The following is a 21,447-nucleotide window of genomic DNA, read 5'->3' as shown; positions in this document are numbered from 1 at the left end:
GTCCCAAGTCAGAAAAATAGCGCGCTATTTCGAAACATCGGGCTGATGTGAAAATGCCTAATGGGTGATTTGAAGTTCGGTGCTAGGGCTAGTGCTAGCTCCCAAATAACAGCGTTAAATCGAGCTCCAACACCAACGGTCAGACTAACGAGGCGATACCGATCAAAATTATCGATCACCAGCACGAGGTGTTGGAATCACAGCACTGCGAGCTCTGCGGGAATTGCGCGACGAAAAAAGTGATGGTGTGTGATTACAGTCAAATATTAAAAGATGTAGGCGAAATTGCTTAGTTTAAGACACGCAGTGAGGAAGACGGATTAAAATGCCACAAATTTCCTCCACTCCCCAAAATACAACTATCTTAATTTTGCTCCCAGGCTCAGATTTGTAAAGCCATGTCGAGAGTGTTCGTGTATGTTACGTGGGCGACCACTGCGTTAGCATAAACTTAGCACGTAAAACGTGCATCTATCATGGACGTGAATATGAATCTCGCACGGCAACGCTAACACCAGCACCGAACTTGAAATGACGAAAATGATAATCCCTAGGGGCTAGTGTTAGTCAGTGGCGAAAAAGCACGTAAATCCCTAACACAATCGGCGGAGCTCGGTTCAGCAGACGACATTCAACACCGAGCCCTCGCACCAACTACCAGAAATACGTCATAATTTTTAGGTCAACTCCCAACACTGACGTGATTTCAAGTTCGGTTTTATCGCCGGTGCTCGTGCTGAGATAGCACTTGTGCAGGTGCCATGCAACTGCTGCACAGCATGGAAACATTCAGGGAAGCTATTGCAAGAGAGCTGTTCAACTATGCAGAGGCAGCATGGTGACACCTGCAATTATTTAAAAGAAAAAATGGCAAAGTAAACACCAAGATTATTGGATGTGTGTAACAATCTCTTTCCTCCATGTTCATAATCTTGCATGCTTGGAAAACAAAAATGTCTAGATTCCACATGTCAGGCCAAGGAATTTCTGCAAATCCACTTTAGACCAGCTGCAGAGGTGCACAGTAAAGTGCCCCTGAAGAGGTTAGTCCTAATTTAGTTAATGACCTACCCTTGAGGGGCACTGTAGGGAGGTTGCATCAGGTTTGAATTCATCATGAAGCTAAGGTGAGCATCAAGCTCCCATAGGCTCTCATTTTTCTTGGGTGTGTGTGTGTGTGCGTGTGTGTTGTCTCCTGACACCATTTTGTTTGTTCTCTTTCTATCCATCATAATTTCTTTGCGTCTTCCTCTTAGCCTTTTTCCCTCATATTTTTCCTTTTCCTCATATTTTTCCTTTTCTTCTTGCTTGTTTTCTTGTTCTTCTCTGCTTCTTCCTTCTTGCTGTCTGTTTACTCTCTTTGCCTAATATCACTATCATACTCTTGCTCTCTCCTTCTTTCTCAAACACTATTGCCAGGTAGCCAGTAATAAGGAACTTGGCAACAACGCCCGTGTAAAGGCATTGTCTTTCATCAGCTGGTTGACCAAGTTAAAAAAGAAGGTATTTGTCATAAAGACATTTGTATTGTTGCCTCCTCTTTATCTCCCTCCCCCCCCCCCCCCCCCATTCAAGGGGTTACTGTCTACCAAAGTGCTATTGGCTCACTTTTGGAATGACCTGCCTGAGAAAACTAATCACCTGACTGCAAAGACGTTTCCTCTGCTGCTTTTGTTCTTAAGCAGAAAATTGCTTGTTTCCCCATTAGCTGAGTACAGATTAGTAAAAACCAATGAAAAATAAAAGGATAGGGAAATTTGAGACATTACGCATACATGATTGTACATGAATAAGATGCAAAGTAGAAACAGGCTCCTCAAACTTTGAAAATCCATATACCAAGATTTTCGTGACACTATGTTTTGATAAGTGTGTCACTTCTATTGTAGTTGGTGATGTGAAGAGTTACTTCTTGTCTTCAAGTTTTTTGCATAGAATTGTTCTTTCATGTCTTAAAAATTAACCACCTGTCTACAGGTCATCTGCCAACAGGCTAGTCAGTGGTCTGTTGTAATGGGATCATACAAATCCACCTGCCTACTCACCTGGGGAAAGCTCATTTATAAGTTACAGGACTATGAGGATGCTTGATAACCAATTTAGCATCCACTTCAATTCCTTCACTCCAAAATTTTTCAGAGGCATTTCTTCTATCTTGGGGTTGATATTTTTCTTGTTCACCTGTTAGTGATTTTGGAGAAGATTGCTTGGGTTTGAACTTGCCCATGTGATTGTCCATCCATGCATAAGGAATTATTTTCATTGAAGTAGTACAAATGAAAAAGTTGGCATAAGTATGTGTTACCAAACAGATGAATGGATCTGCCCATACTGTTGACGTTCCAAGGGTTCATGAATGGCCATAGCAAGAGATTAAACTATGAATTACAAGCAATGATTGCAAAAGCACTTGATTAAAGTTCAACATTTTGGAACAATGATAATGCCTGAATCAGAAATTGAAGGCATTAATGTTTGAGTAGCACTAATGAAAATGGAAGATGAGAGGATATTTTTAAATGCTATAATACTGTGTAGATTATTGAGAAATAGTTGATAAAGTTTTATCAAACTGAGTGCAGTAGTAGACTGAGACAGAGTGGTGGATTTTAGTGCCTTTCTGATAGGTCTTGTGAAAGCTTGAGGTTCAGATAATTTCAGATATCAAACAATTTTTGTGATACATTCAAACTTGGTATGATTCATGAAATTTGACAGCAAGTTCCTGAGGTACTCTAGTAGAGATATATCTAAGGTACATGTAAGTGGGACTGAGGTCATTTTCACTGGGCCATGATTTTCTTCTTTTTTTTAAGGAGATTCCACAATCATTAAAAATGTGAGTGTTTTGTCACATTGTCACATTAGACTTGATTCAGGATGTGCTATATCAGAATAATTCACTATTTAAGTCTAAAATTTGCTCAGAGATTAAAAGTCATGGCAAGGTACATTTCTCAGGGCTTCACAATTGCTCACAGGGTTCTAGGGCAGTTACCCCCTGGACAATTACCCCAGACCCTTCCCCTGACCCTAACCCAATCCTAACCCAAACTCAAACTCTAAAAACCCTAATCTTTATTCTAACCTTATCTAACCAGTATTTGGGGGGGGGGGTGTAATTGCCCTGATACAAGTCACAGACATATCTAACTCATCAAGATAGGTTCGGTTGAAGCACAGGGCGGCAGGTGGAGGCATGCACTGTATCTGTTGCCATATTGCTCTTGAACATCTCTAATTCTATTGTGCACATTCATAGAAGATTCAGACATTATTTTCCCCATTGGGGCCAAGCTCTGTATAGCCCATATCAAATAATGGAGGAAGATACAAAAGAAGTGCATAGGTAGTAATTTAGTAATGACATTTTCTTCTGGATTTAGTAGTAAAAACTTACAGAGAGATTGAGGGCCTACTTTGCAAGATGCTCAACATGCTTGAGTTGGTGGAAACCCATTCATATAGATGTACATATTGTATCATTCTACGTACATCTCTTCTAACATTCTTTACAGACGATCCTGAAGAATCGCCTGGTGATGCCCATCATGAATGTCCTCTTTCCCATCATGTGCATGCCGACAACTAAGGAGGAGGAAGAGGGTGATGAAAGCGAGTCATCATCACCATCATCCTATGCCATGGAAGTGAGACATTTTTCTTAATTGAAACCATGCACATGTGTCGTAAGCAACCCCAGATTGGCCCAGTCAAAAAAAAAAAAAAAAAAAAAAAAAAACCTAACAAGCTTGAAGGCAGAGTAATTCAAAACGTATACATACAAGGTATCATCTCAGTGTTGGCCAAGAGACAGGACTCCAAAAACCCGATGAAAGTTAATTCATTTTTTCCCTGTCCAACAGTAATACAGTAAGTTATACTGTCTGTGGATAGCTCTATCGGTTGAAAGTGATGATTGTTCACAGTACCTGTAAAGAGGTAATCATGAAATAAGAAGAGGGCAAGAGGAAACTTGAACACACTCAACTGGACAAAGCACTGAATCAGATTGGAACATAACTTGCAGGAATCATCATTCAGAAATATTGGTGTATTCCTCAGAGTGGCCCAGGGAAAGATATTCTGAATTACAAACCCTCTCCTACCCATCATCCCCCAACCACTTCAACATCCAGCCAAATTGGTCTGGACTACAACTGCGGTGAACAGATTTTATGCACAACATGAGGAGGCTCTACTGTTTCTCATCTGGAAAGATGTTTTTGCTTCATTCTTAGCATCGGTCTGTGGAAGCTGTTGCACCCAAAGGAGCCAAATGAAAATCACTTTACATCCCCATCCTCCCCCACCTGTGATTCTACCAGTTAAATTGACATATTATTGTGCAATTAGAAAGAAAGAGTACTTCGTACCCCATTCCGGTGCCTTAACCCTAAAAAGGCCGGGGGGGGGGGGGGGGGGTTGAATCAACCCCCCCTCGACATTTTTCGCGACTACTCCGCTGCGCGAAATTTTTTGACCGCGCCGTTCGCGAACTTTTTACTTTCAAGTCTCGCGCATCTTTTGACACCATTTTTGCGAAAATCGTGCATACCGTTAAGACGCTACATAACGTTTTATACATGCCTGTCAGACCAAAAATGGCTCAAAAACGTGATTTTGTGTGTAAAGTCTATGCAAATGGAGTTTTCTCTTCTTATTCATAAAGATATGATTATTTCCACTTTCATAGGCTGAAACTAATTAATTTAGCATAATTATGCTTGAAATAGGTTCTGTCATAAATTTTGCAGAAAAAATGATAAAACAAAAGGTCGAAAAAACAAGGAAATACATAAGAAATTCATAAAACAATAAAATACATAAATTGATTTTGATATCAAATTTTTTTTTTCAAGTGCATTGTTAGGAATGCTACAAAGAATGTTTTCACCAAAAATTAGGATTCTAGGAGCTTTAATTTCTGATGTAGAGCAAAATGTATGATTTTATGCATAAATTAGCATAATTGATTATTACGACAAAAATTTCCATTTCTTTTTGTATAGCTTGGTAGATAATGGCAGGTAATGCACATTCCAAATTTCATGGCGATTGCGCGATTGACGGCCGAGATCTGGGGGGGGGGGGGGGGGGGTTGAATCAGCCCCTCCCCGGCCACAAAACGCCCAAAAAAGCCCAGCCTGGTTAGGGTTAAGGGATCATATTTGCAACTGTACATGCTTTATGTATTGATATATCTACCTACTTTAGTATTTCACCTTCAAGGGGCACCACTTGGAGGTTGTATTAATTTCAAATTAGTCTTAAAGGCCCAATGAGCATCAGGGACCTGAGCTTCTTTTTTTGTATGCCTTCATGTTGTTGGTTCTTTTTTTGTACAATGTTTCAACAAATGTAGCCCCTCCGTGGTATTATTCAAAATATACTTTTTGTTTCTATAGATGCCAAATATTTTGCAGGCATAATATTTCGTGAATTGTGAATTGTAAGACAATTTTGTAGGTGTTTGAATTTGCAGTTGGAAACATAATATCATCATGCATGTATGCACTCAGTGGCACTCAGTATATGGGCATGCATGTGCACACAGTAGGCTAGGCACCTGTGTGCAGCTGCTGCCTGCCTTTGTTGCGTGTACATACACCGTATACGTTGCTCTTACAAATACCTAGTACTTACATAACCGGAGGCAATATTTTAGCGAGTTGTTAGATTCTTGAATTTTTTTAATTCTCAAAATTTGCTTTTAAAAAAACCTCAGCAAGGTATTTGGCATCCACAGTATGTCCTAGAACATTCCCAGTCCCACAAGTCAACATCAATGTAATGCGTCTTAAATGACTCACTGACTTGTACATTTGATGGTAAATACTATAAATTTGTTCGCCAAATCAAATAGCCTGTAAAAGATTTTTCATCACTACACTAATATTTGTTGGTTCTTCAATGCTAAACAGGTCCTAAATACAATGGCACTGCATCTTCCACCAGATAAGCTAGTCCCTCCTTTGCTTCAATTAGTTGAGCCTGCACTGAAGAGTGAGGATCCTTACCAGAAAAAAGCTGGGCTTGTGAGTCTAGCAGTCCTTGCAGAAGGATGTGCAGGCTATGTCTGCAAAAAGTGAGTCCTGATGGTATATTTCCCACATAGTGTAAAAGTGGAAATTTGAAATTTTCGCGCATTCCGTGCAACCAGAAGCTAGCGCGAAAATAAAAGCACGCAAATATTTTTGCGTGCCATATGTTCCAGTAGCTGATGTCTTGATTCCACAGAATTAAAAACACGCGAAACTCTTCTTACCTGGCCAAGCGCGAAAAATTAGTCACGCGAAAATATCCACTTTTACAGTACGTTGTATGATATTAGTAGGTTTTGAGAGGAACAACAGGAAGTATTTTTTAGATCAGGACCATAATAATATGGTCCGAGTGAGTGCTATGCAATTCTTGTGACCCCCAAAATGGCCATCCAATATTATTATGTCAAAAACTGTATGCACCATTTGAAGTCTTCTTTCCAAAAGGTGCCAAATTCACTTTTGATGGTAAGGAGAAAAACCTGGATTTTTATTTCACATGCTTCTAAGTGTTTTCATGCAATGACTTTGTGTCTCATAATAGTACCCCCTGGCAGGAAGAAGATAATGTGCCTGGACAAATCTATATGGCCACACTGATTTTGAAAAGAAAGAAAGAAAAAAAAGTATATATATATATATATTATATATATATATATATACTTCTGTCAAAAAGTCCAAAATGATAAAAATGGATTTAGCACCTTTTGAAAAGGAACTCTTCATATGTTAGCAATTGTTTAATTTTCACTAAGTATGTTTTTAAATTGATATTTGTGAACTTAGCATGTGTGAAATTGTACATACACTCTATGCAATACACACCAGCAGTTATGAATGCCTGCACATAATTGGTATATATGCATAATGCAGGTATGATGTGAGTATAAACCACTGAGCTTCATTGTGTGTTGCATGCACTGTATGCAGCAGTCTAGAGTGTTAATAATGCCAGTCATTGTTGATCACCTCCATGTATTCACAAGTGGAAATGAATTATTTCATGAAGGGAAGCATTGTAAAAACACTACTGGAAACTATGATTCCTTGGCATAGGCTAAACTGGGCTCATTAGGATTATAATAACTTGAAGTTTTATATGTATTTCAATCTTAAAATCATGAATTTTGTCAAATTCCTTCTAAAAATAGATCAATGGAATATCAAGAAGACAAAGTTGTTGAATTTATTTGTATTTACCATCAAGCTTTGATTAAACTTTTCTCATACTCTCTAATATTTCATTTGGAGCTCATAGACTGTTGTCCTGTATTTATTATGCTTCCTGAATATGCATTCATAAGTGTTCCTTTGGTGAGAACTACTCTAAAATGCCATGACAAACGATTAGTCTGTTAATGATGATAATAAATAACAGTTATGTAGTGCATAATACTGACGATTCTAAGGGTATTAATACAGAAAAAATATTAAATCAAAATATAGCATTATTTACATATGATATAACAACAACAACAACAACAACAACAATTAGAAATAGATAAGTTTTCAGCAATGATTTAAACTTATCAACACTTTAAGCATTTGGGATATAAAGAGGGAGTTTGTACCAAAGAGATGGAGAAATAACAGTCAAAGCCCTGTCACCATAACGAGTGCTGGTGCGTGGACTGTGTGACAGTTGCAGAGTGGAGGAAGAACGGTTTGAAATGGAGGAGTGAAGAGAAATCAAGTCTTTGAGATAAGATGAGGCAAAATCATTATATCTTATAAACAATGAGAAGGATTTTGAAGGGGATACATTGATGTATGAGGAGCCATGCCAGTGGAGGGATTGAAGAACTGGAGTAATGTGGTCAGATCTTTTTGTGAGGGTCACAAGCTTTAATAGCAGCTGTATTTTGAATTCTTTGTAGTGCTGCGATACTAGAAGCAAGTTAACAGTCTTGATTAAGAAACTAACTTTAACAGTTTTCACTTGTAGTGTGAATGTTTGTTTGTTTGTTTGTTTTTCCCCAGGCACCTTGAGCAGTTCCTTGAGAGCATCTGCAATGGCATACGTGACTCCTGCCCCACAGTCTCCAGTGCTGGCCTGTTTGCACTGGGACAGTTCTCAGTCCATCTCCAGCCAGAGATCTCACGCTACCACAATCAGCTTCTTCCACTCCTCTTCAGCTTTCTGCCCCACATGTCATCCCAAAACACCGACCAGAAGCCCAAAAATCTAAGGATATACTATGCCCTTGAGACATTTTGTGAAAATCTAGGTTTGTCATGAAAGGAACGCTGCCCTGATGTAGTACCACAAAATATGCATATTGGTATTGATTGTTTCATGCTGAATGGAACAAGGAACACGTACAAGAATTAAATCAAAGAAAACACTTAGCTTCTGTAACTTGAATGTGGGATTATATCTCTCACTTTAGCCTTTTGAAAGAAATTCTAAAGTAAACATCAAGACGAAACATCATATATCATCATACACAAAGTACTGGTATTCCTTCTTGAGGGGTTTACAGGGACATTCAAGACGATATTCACATCATGTAGCACATAAATCGATAGTGCCATGTATAAATTTGTGGAATTTATTGTGGTGCTTGGGGAGATAAACTCTCTGAAAACCCAAAACAAAGATGATGACATTGAGGCTCACATATTCCAGAAATGTAGCACTGTAATTCCATTACAATACCACTTGCTTATTGTCCCCGCCGAACGAGTTCGAGCAGGGGACTATGAAACGGGCTCCGTACGTGTGTGTGTCCGTGTGTCCGTCTGTCCGTCCGTGTGTGATCAAAATGTTCAAAATGCTACTCCTTCGCCATTTCTAACCCGATTTTGATTCTGTTTGCTTTATATGATAGCACTACATGGGAGCTTTGAAACTTGTATACAGAATTTCAGTTGTGACCTTTGACCTTGACCTTTGACCTATATTGTACATTTTGCTTCAAAATGCTACTCCTTTGCCATTTCTAACCCGATTTTGATTCCGTTTGCTTTATATGATGGCACTAGGTGAGGGCTTCAAAACTTCTACACAGAATTTTGACCTTTGACTTCTTTGACCTTTGACCTTGATTTTTGACCTATATTGTACATTGCCTACAAAATGCTACTCCTTCGCCATTTCTAACCCGATTTCGATTCCGTTTGCTTTATGTGATGGCACAAGGTGAGGGCTTCAAAACTTGTACACAGAATTTTGACCTTTGACTTCTTTGACCTTTGACCTTGATTTTTGACCTATATTGTACATTTTGCTACAAAATGCTACTCCTTCGCCATTTGTAACCCGATTTCAATTCCGTTTGCTTTAAGTGATGGCACTAGGTGAGGGCTTCAAAACTTCTACACAGAATTTTGACCTTTGACTTCTTTGACCTCTGACCTTGATTTTTGACCTGTATTGTACATTTTGCTACCAAATGCTACTCCTTCGCCATTTGTAACCCGATTTCGATTCCGTTTGCTTTATGTGATGGCACTAGGTGAGGGCTTCAAAACTTCTACACAGAATTTTGACCTTTGACTTCTTTGACCTTTGACCTTGATTTTTTACCTATATTGTACATTGGCTACAAAATGCTACTCCTTCGCCATTTGTAACCCGATTTCGATTCCGTTTGCTTTATGTGATGGCACTAGGTGAGGGCTTCAAAACTTCTACATAGAATTTTGACCTTTGACTTCTTTGACCTTTGACCTTGATCTTTTTACCTATATTGTACATTTTGCTACTAAATGCTACTTCCGGCGGGGACATATATTACGCACCGCGTAATTTCTACTTTTCCTTGTTTAAACAAGTTCACCTGTGTAGAATTTATGCGTGTTTTCTTGTTTTGTTCTGCTCCTTTGAGCACCTAATCATGCATTCTTATATGAAGCTGCTATGTGATCATCCATGTTTATTTGGATTTATTATGAATTTTGAAAACATTGATTCTTATTCCTCATCCTAGTCACTATAAATTCTGAAACTCTGTACCCAGTATAACCAATTTATAGTTGTTCAAATGCAAAAGTCTGAGAATCAACTCGAGGTCTCCTTTAAATTCTGTTAAAGGAGGTTGTGAATGGAGGAACTTCAATCTCTCTATTATAGCATTTCAAATACAGAAGAAAGAACATTGTATACTGTAAAAGTGGATATTTTCGCGTTACTAATTTTTCGCACCTGACCAGGTCGGAAGAGTTTCGCATGTTTTTAATTACGCGGAATCAAGACATCACGCACAGGCACGTATGGCAAGCAAAAATATTCACGTGCTTTTATTTTCGCGCTAGTTTCTGGTTGCGTGAAATGCGCGAAAATTTCAACATCGCGAAAATGTCCACTTTTACAGTATATTTTGAACAACATACAATGTTAAGCCGTTATGTGTAATGTAAGTAATTGAGTAATCATTGAATATCTTAGCCTTTTTAGCTCACCTGAGCCAAAGGCTCAAGTGAGCTATTGCGATCGCCCTTCGTCCGGCGTCCGTCGTGCGTCGTGCGTCGTGCGTCGTGCGTCGTCCGTCGTCCGTCGTCCGTCGTCCGTCGTCCGTCGTCCGTCGTCCGTCGTGCGTCGTGCGTAAACTTTTTACATTTTCATCTTCTTCTTGAAAACCCCATGACTGATTTTTATCAAACTTGGCAGGTAGCATCCCTAGGGGGTTAGGAACTCAATTTGTTAAAATGGGCACCATGCCCCACCCAGGGGGCCCCCAGGGGGGCCCGAACCCCCCAAAATTAAGGAATCTGTAAAAATCTTCTTCTCTAGAACCAGAAGTGATAGAGCTAAGTTAATACTATGAGTTAGTACATTGATGACTGTAGTTTCAAGTTTGTTCATGGCAGAATCAGGGGTGCCCCCCTTGGGACCCAGGGGAGGGGGGTGGGGAAGGGTTCTAATGGGGCCTAAATTGTACATTTTCATCTTCTTCTTGAGAACTCCATGACCCATTTTCACCAAACTTGGCAGGTAGCATCCCTAGGGGGTTAGGAACTCCATTTGTTAAAATGGGCACCATGACCCACCCAGGGGGCCCCCAGGGGGCCCAAACCCCCCAAAATTAAGGAATCCGCAAAAATCTTCTTCTCTAGAACCAGAAGTGATACAGCTAGGTTAATACTATGAGTTAGCACATTGATGACTGTAGTTTCAAGTTTGTTCATTGCAGAATCAGGGGTGCCCCCCTTGGGACCGGGGGGGGGGGGGGGGGGGGGGGGGGGGTGAGGAGGGGTCCTAATGGGGCCTAAATTGTACATTTTTATCTTCTTCTTGAGAACCCCATGACCCATTTTCACCAAACTTGGCAGCTGGCATCCCTAGGGGGTTAGGATCTCAATTTGTTAAAATGGGCACCATGCCCTGCCCAGGGGCCCCCAGGGGGCCCAAACCCCCCAAATGAAGGAATCTTTAAAAATCTTCTCTAGAATCAGAAGTTATAGAGCTGAGATAATACTATGAGTGAGTACATTAATGACTGTAGTTTCAAGTTTGTTCATAGGAGATCCAGGGGTGCCCCTCTTGGGGGTAGGGTGGGGGGGTGGTTGGAAGGGTCCAAATGGGGGCCTGAATTGTACATTTTCATCTTCTTCCTGAAAACCTCATGATGGATTTTTGTCAAACTTGGCAGGTAGCATCCCTAGGTGGTCAGGATCTCAATTTATCAAACTGGGCACCATGCCCCACCCAGAGGGCCCCAGGGGGCCCCAATTCCCCCAAATTAAGGAATCTTGAAAAAATTGGGCCCTTATTGTACATTTTCATCTTCCACTTGAGAATGCCTCGTCAAATTTTGGTAGAGCTGTGAATAATTTAGATTAGTGACTGCGTGAAAGGTGAACTTGCGATACTCAGGTGAGCGCTAGACCCGCGGGTCTCTTGTTTTCATAATTCATTTCACATTTTGAGAATTCTTGTACATGTCAACAGATGAAAGTGCACCTACATTTATGTAACTGTGCAGTATTTCAAGTGCCCAAGAGCATTATCATAAAAGCAGCTATCAATAAGAATTTATTTTATGATTGAGATATATCCTGAAAGGAGCTGAAATGATATGAGACATGTTCATAGTGTAGGTCCTAGGCTTTATCACATGTCATCTAATACACTAAGGCACAGATTTGGTACACACATATCTGTTTTCATGGTTTCTCGACCCAAGTACACCTGTATGATGTTGTTAAAACAGTTTGAAACACAGAATGCTGGATATTATATCTGGACATTTTATATTTACTTCAAAGAGGGCTAAATTGTCTCTTATATTCTTATCTCCCATACAGGCACAGAATTAGTTCCATACTTGCCTACCCTGATGGGACACCTCCTGACGACACTTCAAAATGCTCAAGATGTCCACATCAAAGAACTTGCCATTAGTGCTATAGGTACAGGATGCACTCATGACATTCAAGCCACTAAATATTTTTTGTATGAGTGACTCAGGATGTTACATGATTATATTTCATCACAGAGATCTGTAGTGGAAAGCTCCAGCTTTCTTTCTCTGAGCTGAATATTGTGTATGCAGTGGCATCAATTCAGTTGTTCTCTCTGTTATATTTATTATGTAGCATAAGTCCATAACAGCTGAGAAAATTTTCAAATGATTGTCTACTTCATATGTAAATGCAGTGTCCTAATGAATTGAGAGCTAGGTTTAGAAATGTTCACTTGACTATAAATCAGCCTTTGTAGGGTTGATTCAATACTGTGCAGTCTTCTTCAAGGCTATCTGCTTTGTTTTAAAGTTATTCCATATCCAACTTTAGTGGTTTTTGGTTTTTTGTCAAGTTTTGTGTATTGAAAGTAATAGAGAGGACAACTTAGTTAACCATAATCTCAATGTTAGGTTTCATGTTATACAAGCAGAGTGAGTATATCTCTTGTTCTCGCCTGATAGGAGCTGTGGGTAATGCTGTCTCTGAACACATGCTGCCATTCTTTGTGCCAATAATGGATCAACTGAAGCACTACCTGACCAATGCCCATTCAGGAGACTCACTTGTCTTGCAGATCCAGTCCATTGGTCAGTACTACAGGCCATAAATGACTTCACAGTTTATGATAGATTTTAGTCAATATTCAGTGTGAGAGCATTTCATCAATGCCAAGTACTTATAGATTAAACCATGAATCTGCTGTTCTGGTGCGTTCATTGTAGTTCATTTCTCTACAATTTTTTTTTTTCAAGTGTGCTTTTCTCTTCCTTGTATGCCTGTAAAAGCCTTTGTTTTTCTTTTGCTGAGCGGTCAGTTATGAAGTTGAGTGTATTTCCAAATGTATCGCAAAAAACATAGAAAACATTTGAAATCATAGCTTTTATTACTTTTTGACAGAGTAAACATAGATGCTAAATTCAGATGTTAAGGAAAGTTTTTGAAGAACAGTACACAAATAGTGAGTGGTCACGAGTGCGATGGTACAAGATTACACACAAGGTGAAAGATAGAGGTGCTCTATTCGACGAGGCAAAGCCGAGTTGAAAAGTGTGCCTCATCTTTCACCAAGTGGGAAATCTTGTTCCATTGCACGAGTAAAGACCATACACTATTTGTTTTATACCACACCTCAGACGTCAACAGATGTGGTCCACACAGATTCTTGAAATTAGCACAGAAATGGCAACCATTTTCAGTGAAAGGCGAATTAGTAGCTGCACAGTCACAGTCGGCCATGAACGTACCATGTACAAGTACGTAAAACGGATGTGGTTGTTTGCAAAAAGTGTAATTGTTGAGTGCATGCAGCAAATGTTTGTTTATTGTGACATCACAGCCATGCAACAGAACAAAAACTTTGAGTCATTCGTGAGTTAAAAACAGGAGTCGATGGAAATTGTTGACGTCAGCCATGCGCTATCCATTTTTACTCAAACCAAATTGCACAGCTGACAGCCACAGTGTGCAATGGTACATGTACTTTTAACCTAATGCCATGTGATGGGCAATCGACAAGTCAGATAGCTACATTCTTTTTAGGTGTTGCACAAAGTTGCATGTATACATGTAGCTAGTGATATTTACTGGAATTTATTTGTTTATTTTTTTACGAGTTTCAATGAAAGGGATAGATATGCTTGGCACTGAGTTTCATATTGAACCATCCTCCATTTCATGGTGTTTTTGTCAGCTATCGGTTTGTCTGATCCATTTTTTAAACTGTTTACCCAGATACTCTTGGTGTTTTGGCGAAGCAAATTGGCAAGGAGAACTTTCTCCCACTCACAGAAGAGTGCATTCAACTTGGACTGAAGCTCATCGATGAGGTCAACGACCCTGATCTGAGGGGATGCACGTAATGATAATTACAGTTATCATGTATTGCAAGATATTTGAGAAAGTTCTTGGTGTTGTGGTAGTGGAATCACCTAATGCTTATACAGTAACCTCTCAATTTGAAGTAAGCCCATATGTCTTGATACATTGTAATAGCAATCTGTTTTGTTGTTTTGTTTTTTGATCAGTAGTTATACATGTATGTTTTTAGACGAACTGTTGTTAATCTTTAAAGCATATAAAGACTCCAACGGCTTCAAAACCATTCATTAAAACTCAAATTTCTGCCATCTGGTTGTATGAAAGAAATTGTGAGAAACTGGGAAAGACTAGAAAAAAGAATAACTAACAAGCTTTGAGAAAAGCAGTGATTTTTTCCCCTCTTTTTTTAATGCCTCTGCCATGAAGTGTCGCTGGAGGCATTGTGTTTTTTTGTGATTGTCCATCCATCCATACTTTAATCCGTAATCAAATTTTTATGCCTCCGCCACAAAGTGTCGCCGGAGGCATTATTTTTTCGGGTTGTCCGTCCGTCTGTCCGTAATAAATTTTGTGGACAGCGTAACTAAAAGATTGTTTGAGGTATCGTAATGAAACTTAAAATGTATATATGTATGAGTAGGTGAAGTGGTGCCTATCAACTTTTGGGCACACATGCTCAAGGTCAAAAGGTCAGTGTCAAATGCACAAAATTTCACAATTTCCCCCATATCTACGCAATGCATGAAGGTATTTTCTTGAAACTTAGGGTATACATGATCTACCAAATAAAGATTCTCCAGATAGAGTTTTGTGTCGTGAGGTCAAAGGTCAAGTGAAAATATGAAAATTTCACTTTTTTCTCCGTATCTCACAAATGCTTCAAGGTATCTTCATGGAACTTAGGACATATGCATGCACTGACTGGCAGTGATTATGTAAGGATCATGGGTCAGGGGTCAAAGGTCAAGGTCAACTCCTCAAAATTTCACTATTTTCCTCTCCTGTATCTATGCAATGCCTGCAGGATTTTTCTTGAAACTTAGTGTATGCAAGTATTACCCAATAGAGATTCTCTTAGAAGTACCTCGCCATAAGGTCAAAGGTCAAGTGAAAGTGCTAAATTTCACTTCTTCCTCAAACTTATGAAGGGGTCAGACGTCAGTAAAAATCCTCAAATCCCCAAATACCCGCACTCTTAGACAATATAGCCATTCATCCAATTAAACCTAGTTCAAGGAAAGTGAACATTCAACACAATTGTGACAAACCTGTCATTTTAATATTTTGCCGATAGGTATTATGTGAGACTGTTATCACACATTGTTGAGACATTGTACTATAGACCTATTAGGAGAACCATGCATTATGGCGGAGGCATACCAGTCACCATAGCGACATTTCTAGTTTAATACTGAAATTACACTTTTTCTCATGGGGTCAAAGGTCAAGTTAAAATGCTCAAATCACAGAATACCTGCCATCTTAGAACAATTTAGCCATCCATCCAAATGATACCGAGTTCAAAGAAAGTAAACACTCAACACATGTGACAATTGTATGTCATTTTGATTTCTTGCCAATTGTGTGAAACTGTTGTCTCACATCGTCAAGACGCACTCTAGATAGACCTATTGGGAGAACCATGCATAATGGTGGAGGCATACCAGTCGCCATGGCAGCATTTCTAGTTTTTCTTGGTTACAGTTTCCTACTGGAGGATTGAAAGGAGTGTTTAAGGTGTGGACATTTGTTGTGTTTCTCTTCTGCCATGCAGGTATAACCTCTTTGCATCCATCTCATCAGTTTTAGGCGAGAATATGTCCAACCACCTCATGGTCATCACACAGCTCATGTTAGACTCATTACGATCCACTGATGGTGTAGTGGTAAGTCTGGAACTTACAGGCAAGTGAGCATCAGAATATGATACTGATAGGGCTCCTTTCTGTTCACTCGATCTTGCAATTACTTTCATCTAATCTTTCATAATTTCTGTGTGAGAAAGATAAAGCTCATCCATCAAATTAAAAAGAAATAGACTTACCATTTAAGCTACTTAACATGCGACCTGAGAATTGCCTTTTCCTTAATGTAGTCATGAGGTGCTTGGTAGAACTTGGAACAGATGAAGTTTGTGACACACTGATTAGTAAATTTGTCATATTTGACTGACATGTGAACATGCAACTGTAGCTCATATGCATGAAGTCTTACATGTGTGTACATATTGTGTTTTTGTGTATATTTTGTTTGGTTGTCTGTTTGTTTGTAGCCTTATTTTGATGAGGAGGCAAGCAGAGTGCAATCCCTGTTTGAAGATGCCAACGGAAATGATGACACGTCCGATACATCTGACTCTGATGACGAAGATGAAGATGAAGATGACATACAAGGGTGAGGTATCTCTGATGGATCAAGCTAGTTACTTTCTGCCTTTCTGCCTTTCGAGTTTATAGAAAAGAGGAAACCTGTCAAGACACGTTGGTACTTTGACAGCTGTTTAGTAAGTTTAAAGTGGTACACAAGTTTTTAAGGTAAAAATAATTTCCTGCTTTTAGTTTTACTACAGAATTCAGTTGTCAGAGTTTACATCTGATGTTATCCACACCAGCCATGCATTTTAGTGAGTTGCATCAGTGTCTTGTGCTAGAGTGACTAAATGAATAAACTGCCTCTTGTCTTTCAGATATAATGTGGAGAATTCCTACCTGGATGAGAAGGAGGACACTTGTAATGCAATGGCAGAAGTAGCACTCAATGCAAAGTGAGTAAAATTCATATTTGGTCCATGTGAATTTGTGTGATATTTCCCTCAGAGCCCCCATTCTCTCTTTTAAATTTTTACTTGATGGTCTACTTTCTTATTCTCCTTTCTCTCTCTCTCTGTCTCTCTCTCTCTCTTTGTTTTCATTCCTACCCTTCATTCCTCAAGGTAGCATCCTGACTGATAACTGCACCCCTAAAGGTTGTCACTGCTTCAGACCCTTAAAGGCAGTTGTTTCTAACTCCAGAAAAGGCTGAGATAGGAAGGAAATGCCCCCAGTGGTTTTTCCAGGATCATTTAATTGAGAAAAATTGTGCCTTAGCCTTTCATGACTTTTGAACCGAGAGTCTTGTGCATCTTCTGATATGAAATTTTAAAATTGAGACCAACAGTTTTTGTGCCACAGGGCAGTTTACAGTCATACACATGCTGAAAATGAAGTTCACCACATGCAAACATTATATCACATCAATTAGCATGGAATGAGAGGAACTATAGTATAATTACAGAATCCGCCCCCAGATCTACAGTGTAGCATAGCCAAAAAAGTCCAGCCCAATAAAGGTTAAAAATGGAAGTGTTGATAACTACATATGTAATTTCTGTCATTGACTATTCATAGGATAAATATTCTGTTGGAGTAAGTTTATGTTGTAAAAGTAGCTTTTCAAGTAAAGCACTAAGTAAAAGACACTTAGAATCAGTGGAAAAGAGTATTGATATTCTTAATCTGAGATTTATCTGATTTTTTTTTTTCGGTGAGGGGGGGGGGGGATGTAGGGTGTTGTACAGTGTATATCAATATGGTAACTAATAATCAACTGGATGTTAGTTTGTTGGTTTTATCATGAGTCCATAACAAGAACATTTAGAATTCATAAACATCACTATATAATTGCACATAATCATGAGCATGAAATTCATAAAATGCTGTAGTTACAAAAGTATGGACAAATCACATTCAAATGCATGTAATTCAACAGATCCAAAGGGAGATTAGAAATATTTCTGATGTATGATTTTAAGTCAATGAAAAAAAAAAAAAGGTGTTGATTATGTACTATCTTGTTGATGTGTTCTTAAACAGGTTTTCATATCCAAGTTCTTAATGTAACATGAGAATTAACTGAATGAATTTATGCTGCAATTTAATTTTTCAGCTTAACATTCAACAGTCAATTCATGAAATGTATGGATTTTTTTTTTCTGTTATGTGTGCCACATACCTATAAATCATATGTAATGCCATGTTATAAATGGCCTGGAGTTTACTTACAAGAGTTACATTTAGTGTTCAACAAGATGACACTACTGTAAGCTGGATGATATTTTATGATATGTTTTATCCAAAGGAAGAGCTGTACTTCTGATTTACAAAAGAAAGAAAGGATGGTTACATTATAAAATATGCCCTTTTTCTATCTCTTTGTTTTTGTTTGCAGTTTTTTTTTCCCTCTTTAAGGATGAACAGATTTTTTTTTTTAATGTTTCTGCTATTTCTTACGCATATCATGTCCAGACCACTAGTGAACTACTTAGGCTTTATGATTCGGTATCAGTTTGGTCAAATTAGACAAATTTGTTCCCAATATCAGCATGATGAATAAGACTTGATACAAGAAAAATGTCATGTCAGATGTAAGTAATGGAATCACTAAATTCCACCCCTTCCCAAGAAAGCTCTGTTTTTTCTAAAGCATTTTGTAGCCTTGTTAGCACTGATCAGTGTTTATATGAATAATATATTTATCAGAGCTTGAAATGAGGACTGACTCGTGCAGTTTTCATGACACTGCTTTGAACTTGTATCCATATTGGAACATGTAATGAAGAAATCCCAAATAAGTTTGTATTTGTTTGTGGACTGTGCTGCATAGTTTCACTGAAAATGACATTTCAGATGAATTAGCATTATGACAGATTAGAGGGAGTGTATTTAATGGGAAATATGATGAATGCCATTTTGATGCCAATTGCATTCAGAAGTTGCAAAAGAAAAATTCAATGGGATCGTATGTAACTGTGTATGTAATCATGCAAGCTAATTTGTGTACCAAAATATTAGAGTTTGTATTTTTATTTCACATAGTGCTGTGATTATCGCAAAGTGTTACTATGCCATGCAAGTCTTAGGATGTTCATACTCACAGTTTGCATGTATACTGTGGAGACAATTTGTCATATCTACAGTGTATGTATGATTTTGGAAAAACTCCCAATTTTCTGTGTCAAAAGCATACTCAAATTTGCTAAGTTATGCCGTGGTCTGACTGATCTCATGGTACAATCATACAGTATTATTCATATCTGTTGATATTAAATCATATTCATAACCATTCTTTTGACAACAAATTATCATACCATAAAGTACAGAGTTGCTTTCAAGCCCTGATTCTAATCCTGCATGCTGTGGAGAGTTTACATGATAAGGTGAAGCAAAGCTCTCGCTTCTGTCATTTGAAATATTCTAGTTTTATAGCATACTACATGCAAGCACTCTGAACTGTGAATCAGCCAGACGTGAAAGGCTTTCAGAAAGGAGCATCTTCCATTTGTATAGCCAGAGCTAATGTCATCTTGCTTGTCTGTTCGCCAATCCTGTTCTCCACAGGGCAGCTTTTCTCCCTTACATTGAAGAGTGCTACAATGAGGTCTACCGACTGATGGACTACCCAGCCCCAGGCATCAGACAGGCAGCCACAGTGTGCTCAGGGCAGCTATGTTGCACCCTTGGGCAATGTGGTAACATGGCAGAAGTGTCACAAGCTGAAGGTATTGAGTACTTACAAAAACAGCTAAACTCGTAATACTTTTCTTCTAGCCCCTACCCCCTGGTGTCCACAAGTATGCAAATGTTGCAGGCATTTGGTACGAAAACAGCATTTCATTTTGTCTATCAGTATAGCAATTAGAAATGTAGCATGCCTCAAGTTTACTTTGGGTTTCTAGGAATATTTGCAAATGTACAGTGTTACTATGGGACAAAAACATTGTGTTTGTAAACTTTATGTTACATTTTATGAGCAGAATGACACTTAATAGTGTGATAAACCATCTAAAGTGACAGTAAATTGCTATGCATTTTCTCATCACTTTCCCATCCTTTTACCCTTCCCTTCTCCCTCTGATAAATTGTCACAACTCTACAATGATTTGATGTAAGTTGTGAAGGGTGTAATTTTTTTCTTGATGATTTCATGTCGGGAAGAAAAGGTGGTGAGGAGAATTTAAGAATTGTGAGGCCTTAACATCTAATTTGCATTTATGACGGTGACTATTATCACCAGTCTTGGAAAATAACACAAACCTGAGATTCTGTAACTTTTCTGTGGGCTTCTGTTGAAACTTGTGCTGATCTATTTGTTTGACATTGCTCTTTTAAAGTGTACCAGTACCCTGAGTATTGTGTTTGCTATATTTATTATTGTGGAATATACTTTAGACATGCCCGCCGCAAAATGTTATATATTTTTTTTTTTGTCTCTCTGATTTTTTAATGCCTCCGCCACAAAGTGTCGCCAGAGGCATTATGTTTTCGGGTTGTCCGTCCTTCACCACGAAGTGTCGGCGGAGGCATTATGTTTTCGGGTTGTCCGTCCTTCCATCCGTCCGTCCGTCCGTCCATCCATCCTTCCGTAATGAATTTTGTGGACAGCGTAACTAAAAAACCGCTTAAGGTATCCTAATGAGACTTGGTATGTATATGCATGAGTGGGCAAAGTTGTGCCTATCAACTTTTGGGTGCACATGCTCAAGGTCAAAAGGTTTAGGTCAAATGCTCAAAATTTCACTATTTCCCCCATATTTATGCAATGCCTGGAGGTTTTTAGCTCACCTGAGCCAAAGGCTCAAGTGAGCTATTGCGATCGCCCTTCGTCCGGCGTCCGTCGTGCGTCGTGCGTCGTCCGTCGTCCGTCGTCCGTCGTCCGTCGTCCGTCGTCCGTCGTGCGTCGTGCGTAAACTTTTTACATTTTCATCTTCTTCTTGAAAACCCCAAGACCAATTTTCATCAAACTTGGCAGGTAGCATCCCTAGGGGGTTAGGAACTCAATTTGTTAAAATGGGCACCATGCCCCACCCAGGGGGCCCCCAGGGGGGCCCAAACCCCCCAAAATTAAGGAATCTGTAAAAATCTTCTTCTCTAGAACCAGAAGTGATAGAGCTAAGTTAATACTATGAGTTAGTACATTGATGACTGTAGTTTCAAGTTTGTTCATGGCAGAATCAGGGGTGCCCCCCTTGGGACCCAGGGGAGGGGGGTGGGGAGGGGTTCTAATGGGGCCTATATTGTACATTTTCATCTTCTTCTTAAGAATCCCATGACCCATTTTCACCAAACTTGGCAGCTAGCATCCCTAGGGGGTTAGGAACCCAATTTGTTAAAATGGGCACCATGCCCCACCCAGGGGGCCC

At 39.1% G+C, this 21,447-nt stretch overlaps 1 protein-coding gene across 1 annotated transcript in view; it reads left to right on the top strand.

Moving 5' to 3' along the window:
• LOC139726945 (importin-4-like) overlaps nt 1-21,447 on the top strand; it is a 103,744-nt gene that overhangs the window by 70,022 nt on the left and 12,275 nt on the right. The window contains exons 9-19 of the mRNA XM_071637933.1: nt 1,420-1,503; nt 3,519-3,650; nt 5,925-6,088; nt 8,025-8,272; nt 12,294-12,398; nt 12,914-13,039; nt 14,184-14,307; nt 16,045-16,156; nt 16,543-16,664; nt 16,957-17,034; nt 19,646-19,806. Coding sequence (XP_071494034.1) covers nt 1,420-1,503; nt 3,519-3,650; nt 5,925-6,088; nt 8,025-8,272; nt 12,294-12,398; nt 12,914-13,039; nt 14,184-14,307; nt 16,045-16,156; nt 16,543-16,664; nt 16,957-17,034; nt 19,646-19,806 — 1,456 coding nt within the window. The remainder of the gene's footprint in view (nt 1-1,419; nt 1,504-3,518; nt 3,651-5,924; nt 6,089-8,024; nt 8,273-12,293; nt 12,399-12,913; nt 13,040-14,183; nt 14,308-16,044; nt 16,157-16,542; nt 16,665-16,956; nt 17,035-19,645; nt 19,807-21,447) is intronic.

This window comes from Diadema antillarum, unplaced genomic scaffold, assembly GCF_040938485.1.
Source record: "Diadema antillarum isolate AM-2024a unplaced genomic scaffold, OU_Dant_1.0 seq00000105_RagTag, whole genome shotgun sequence".
Lineage (NCBI taxonomy): Eukaryota > Metazoa > Echinodermata > Echinoidea > Diadematoida > Diadematidae > Diadema > Diadema antillarum.
This window is presented reverse-complemented; position numbering and strand designations above follow the sequence as displayed.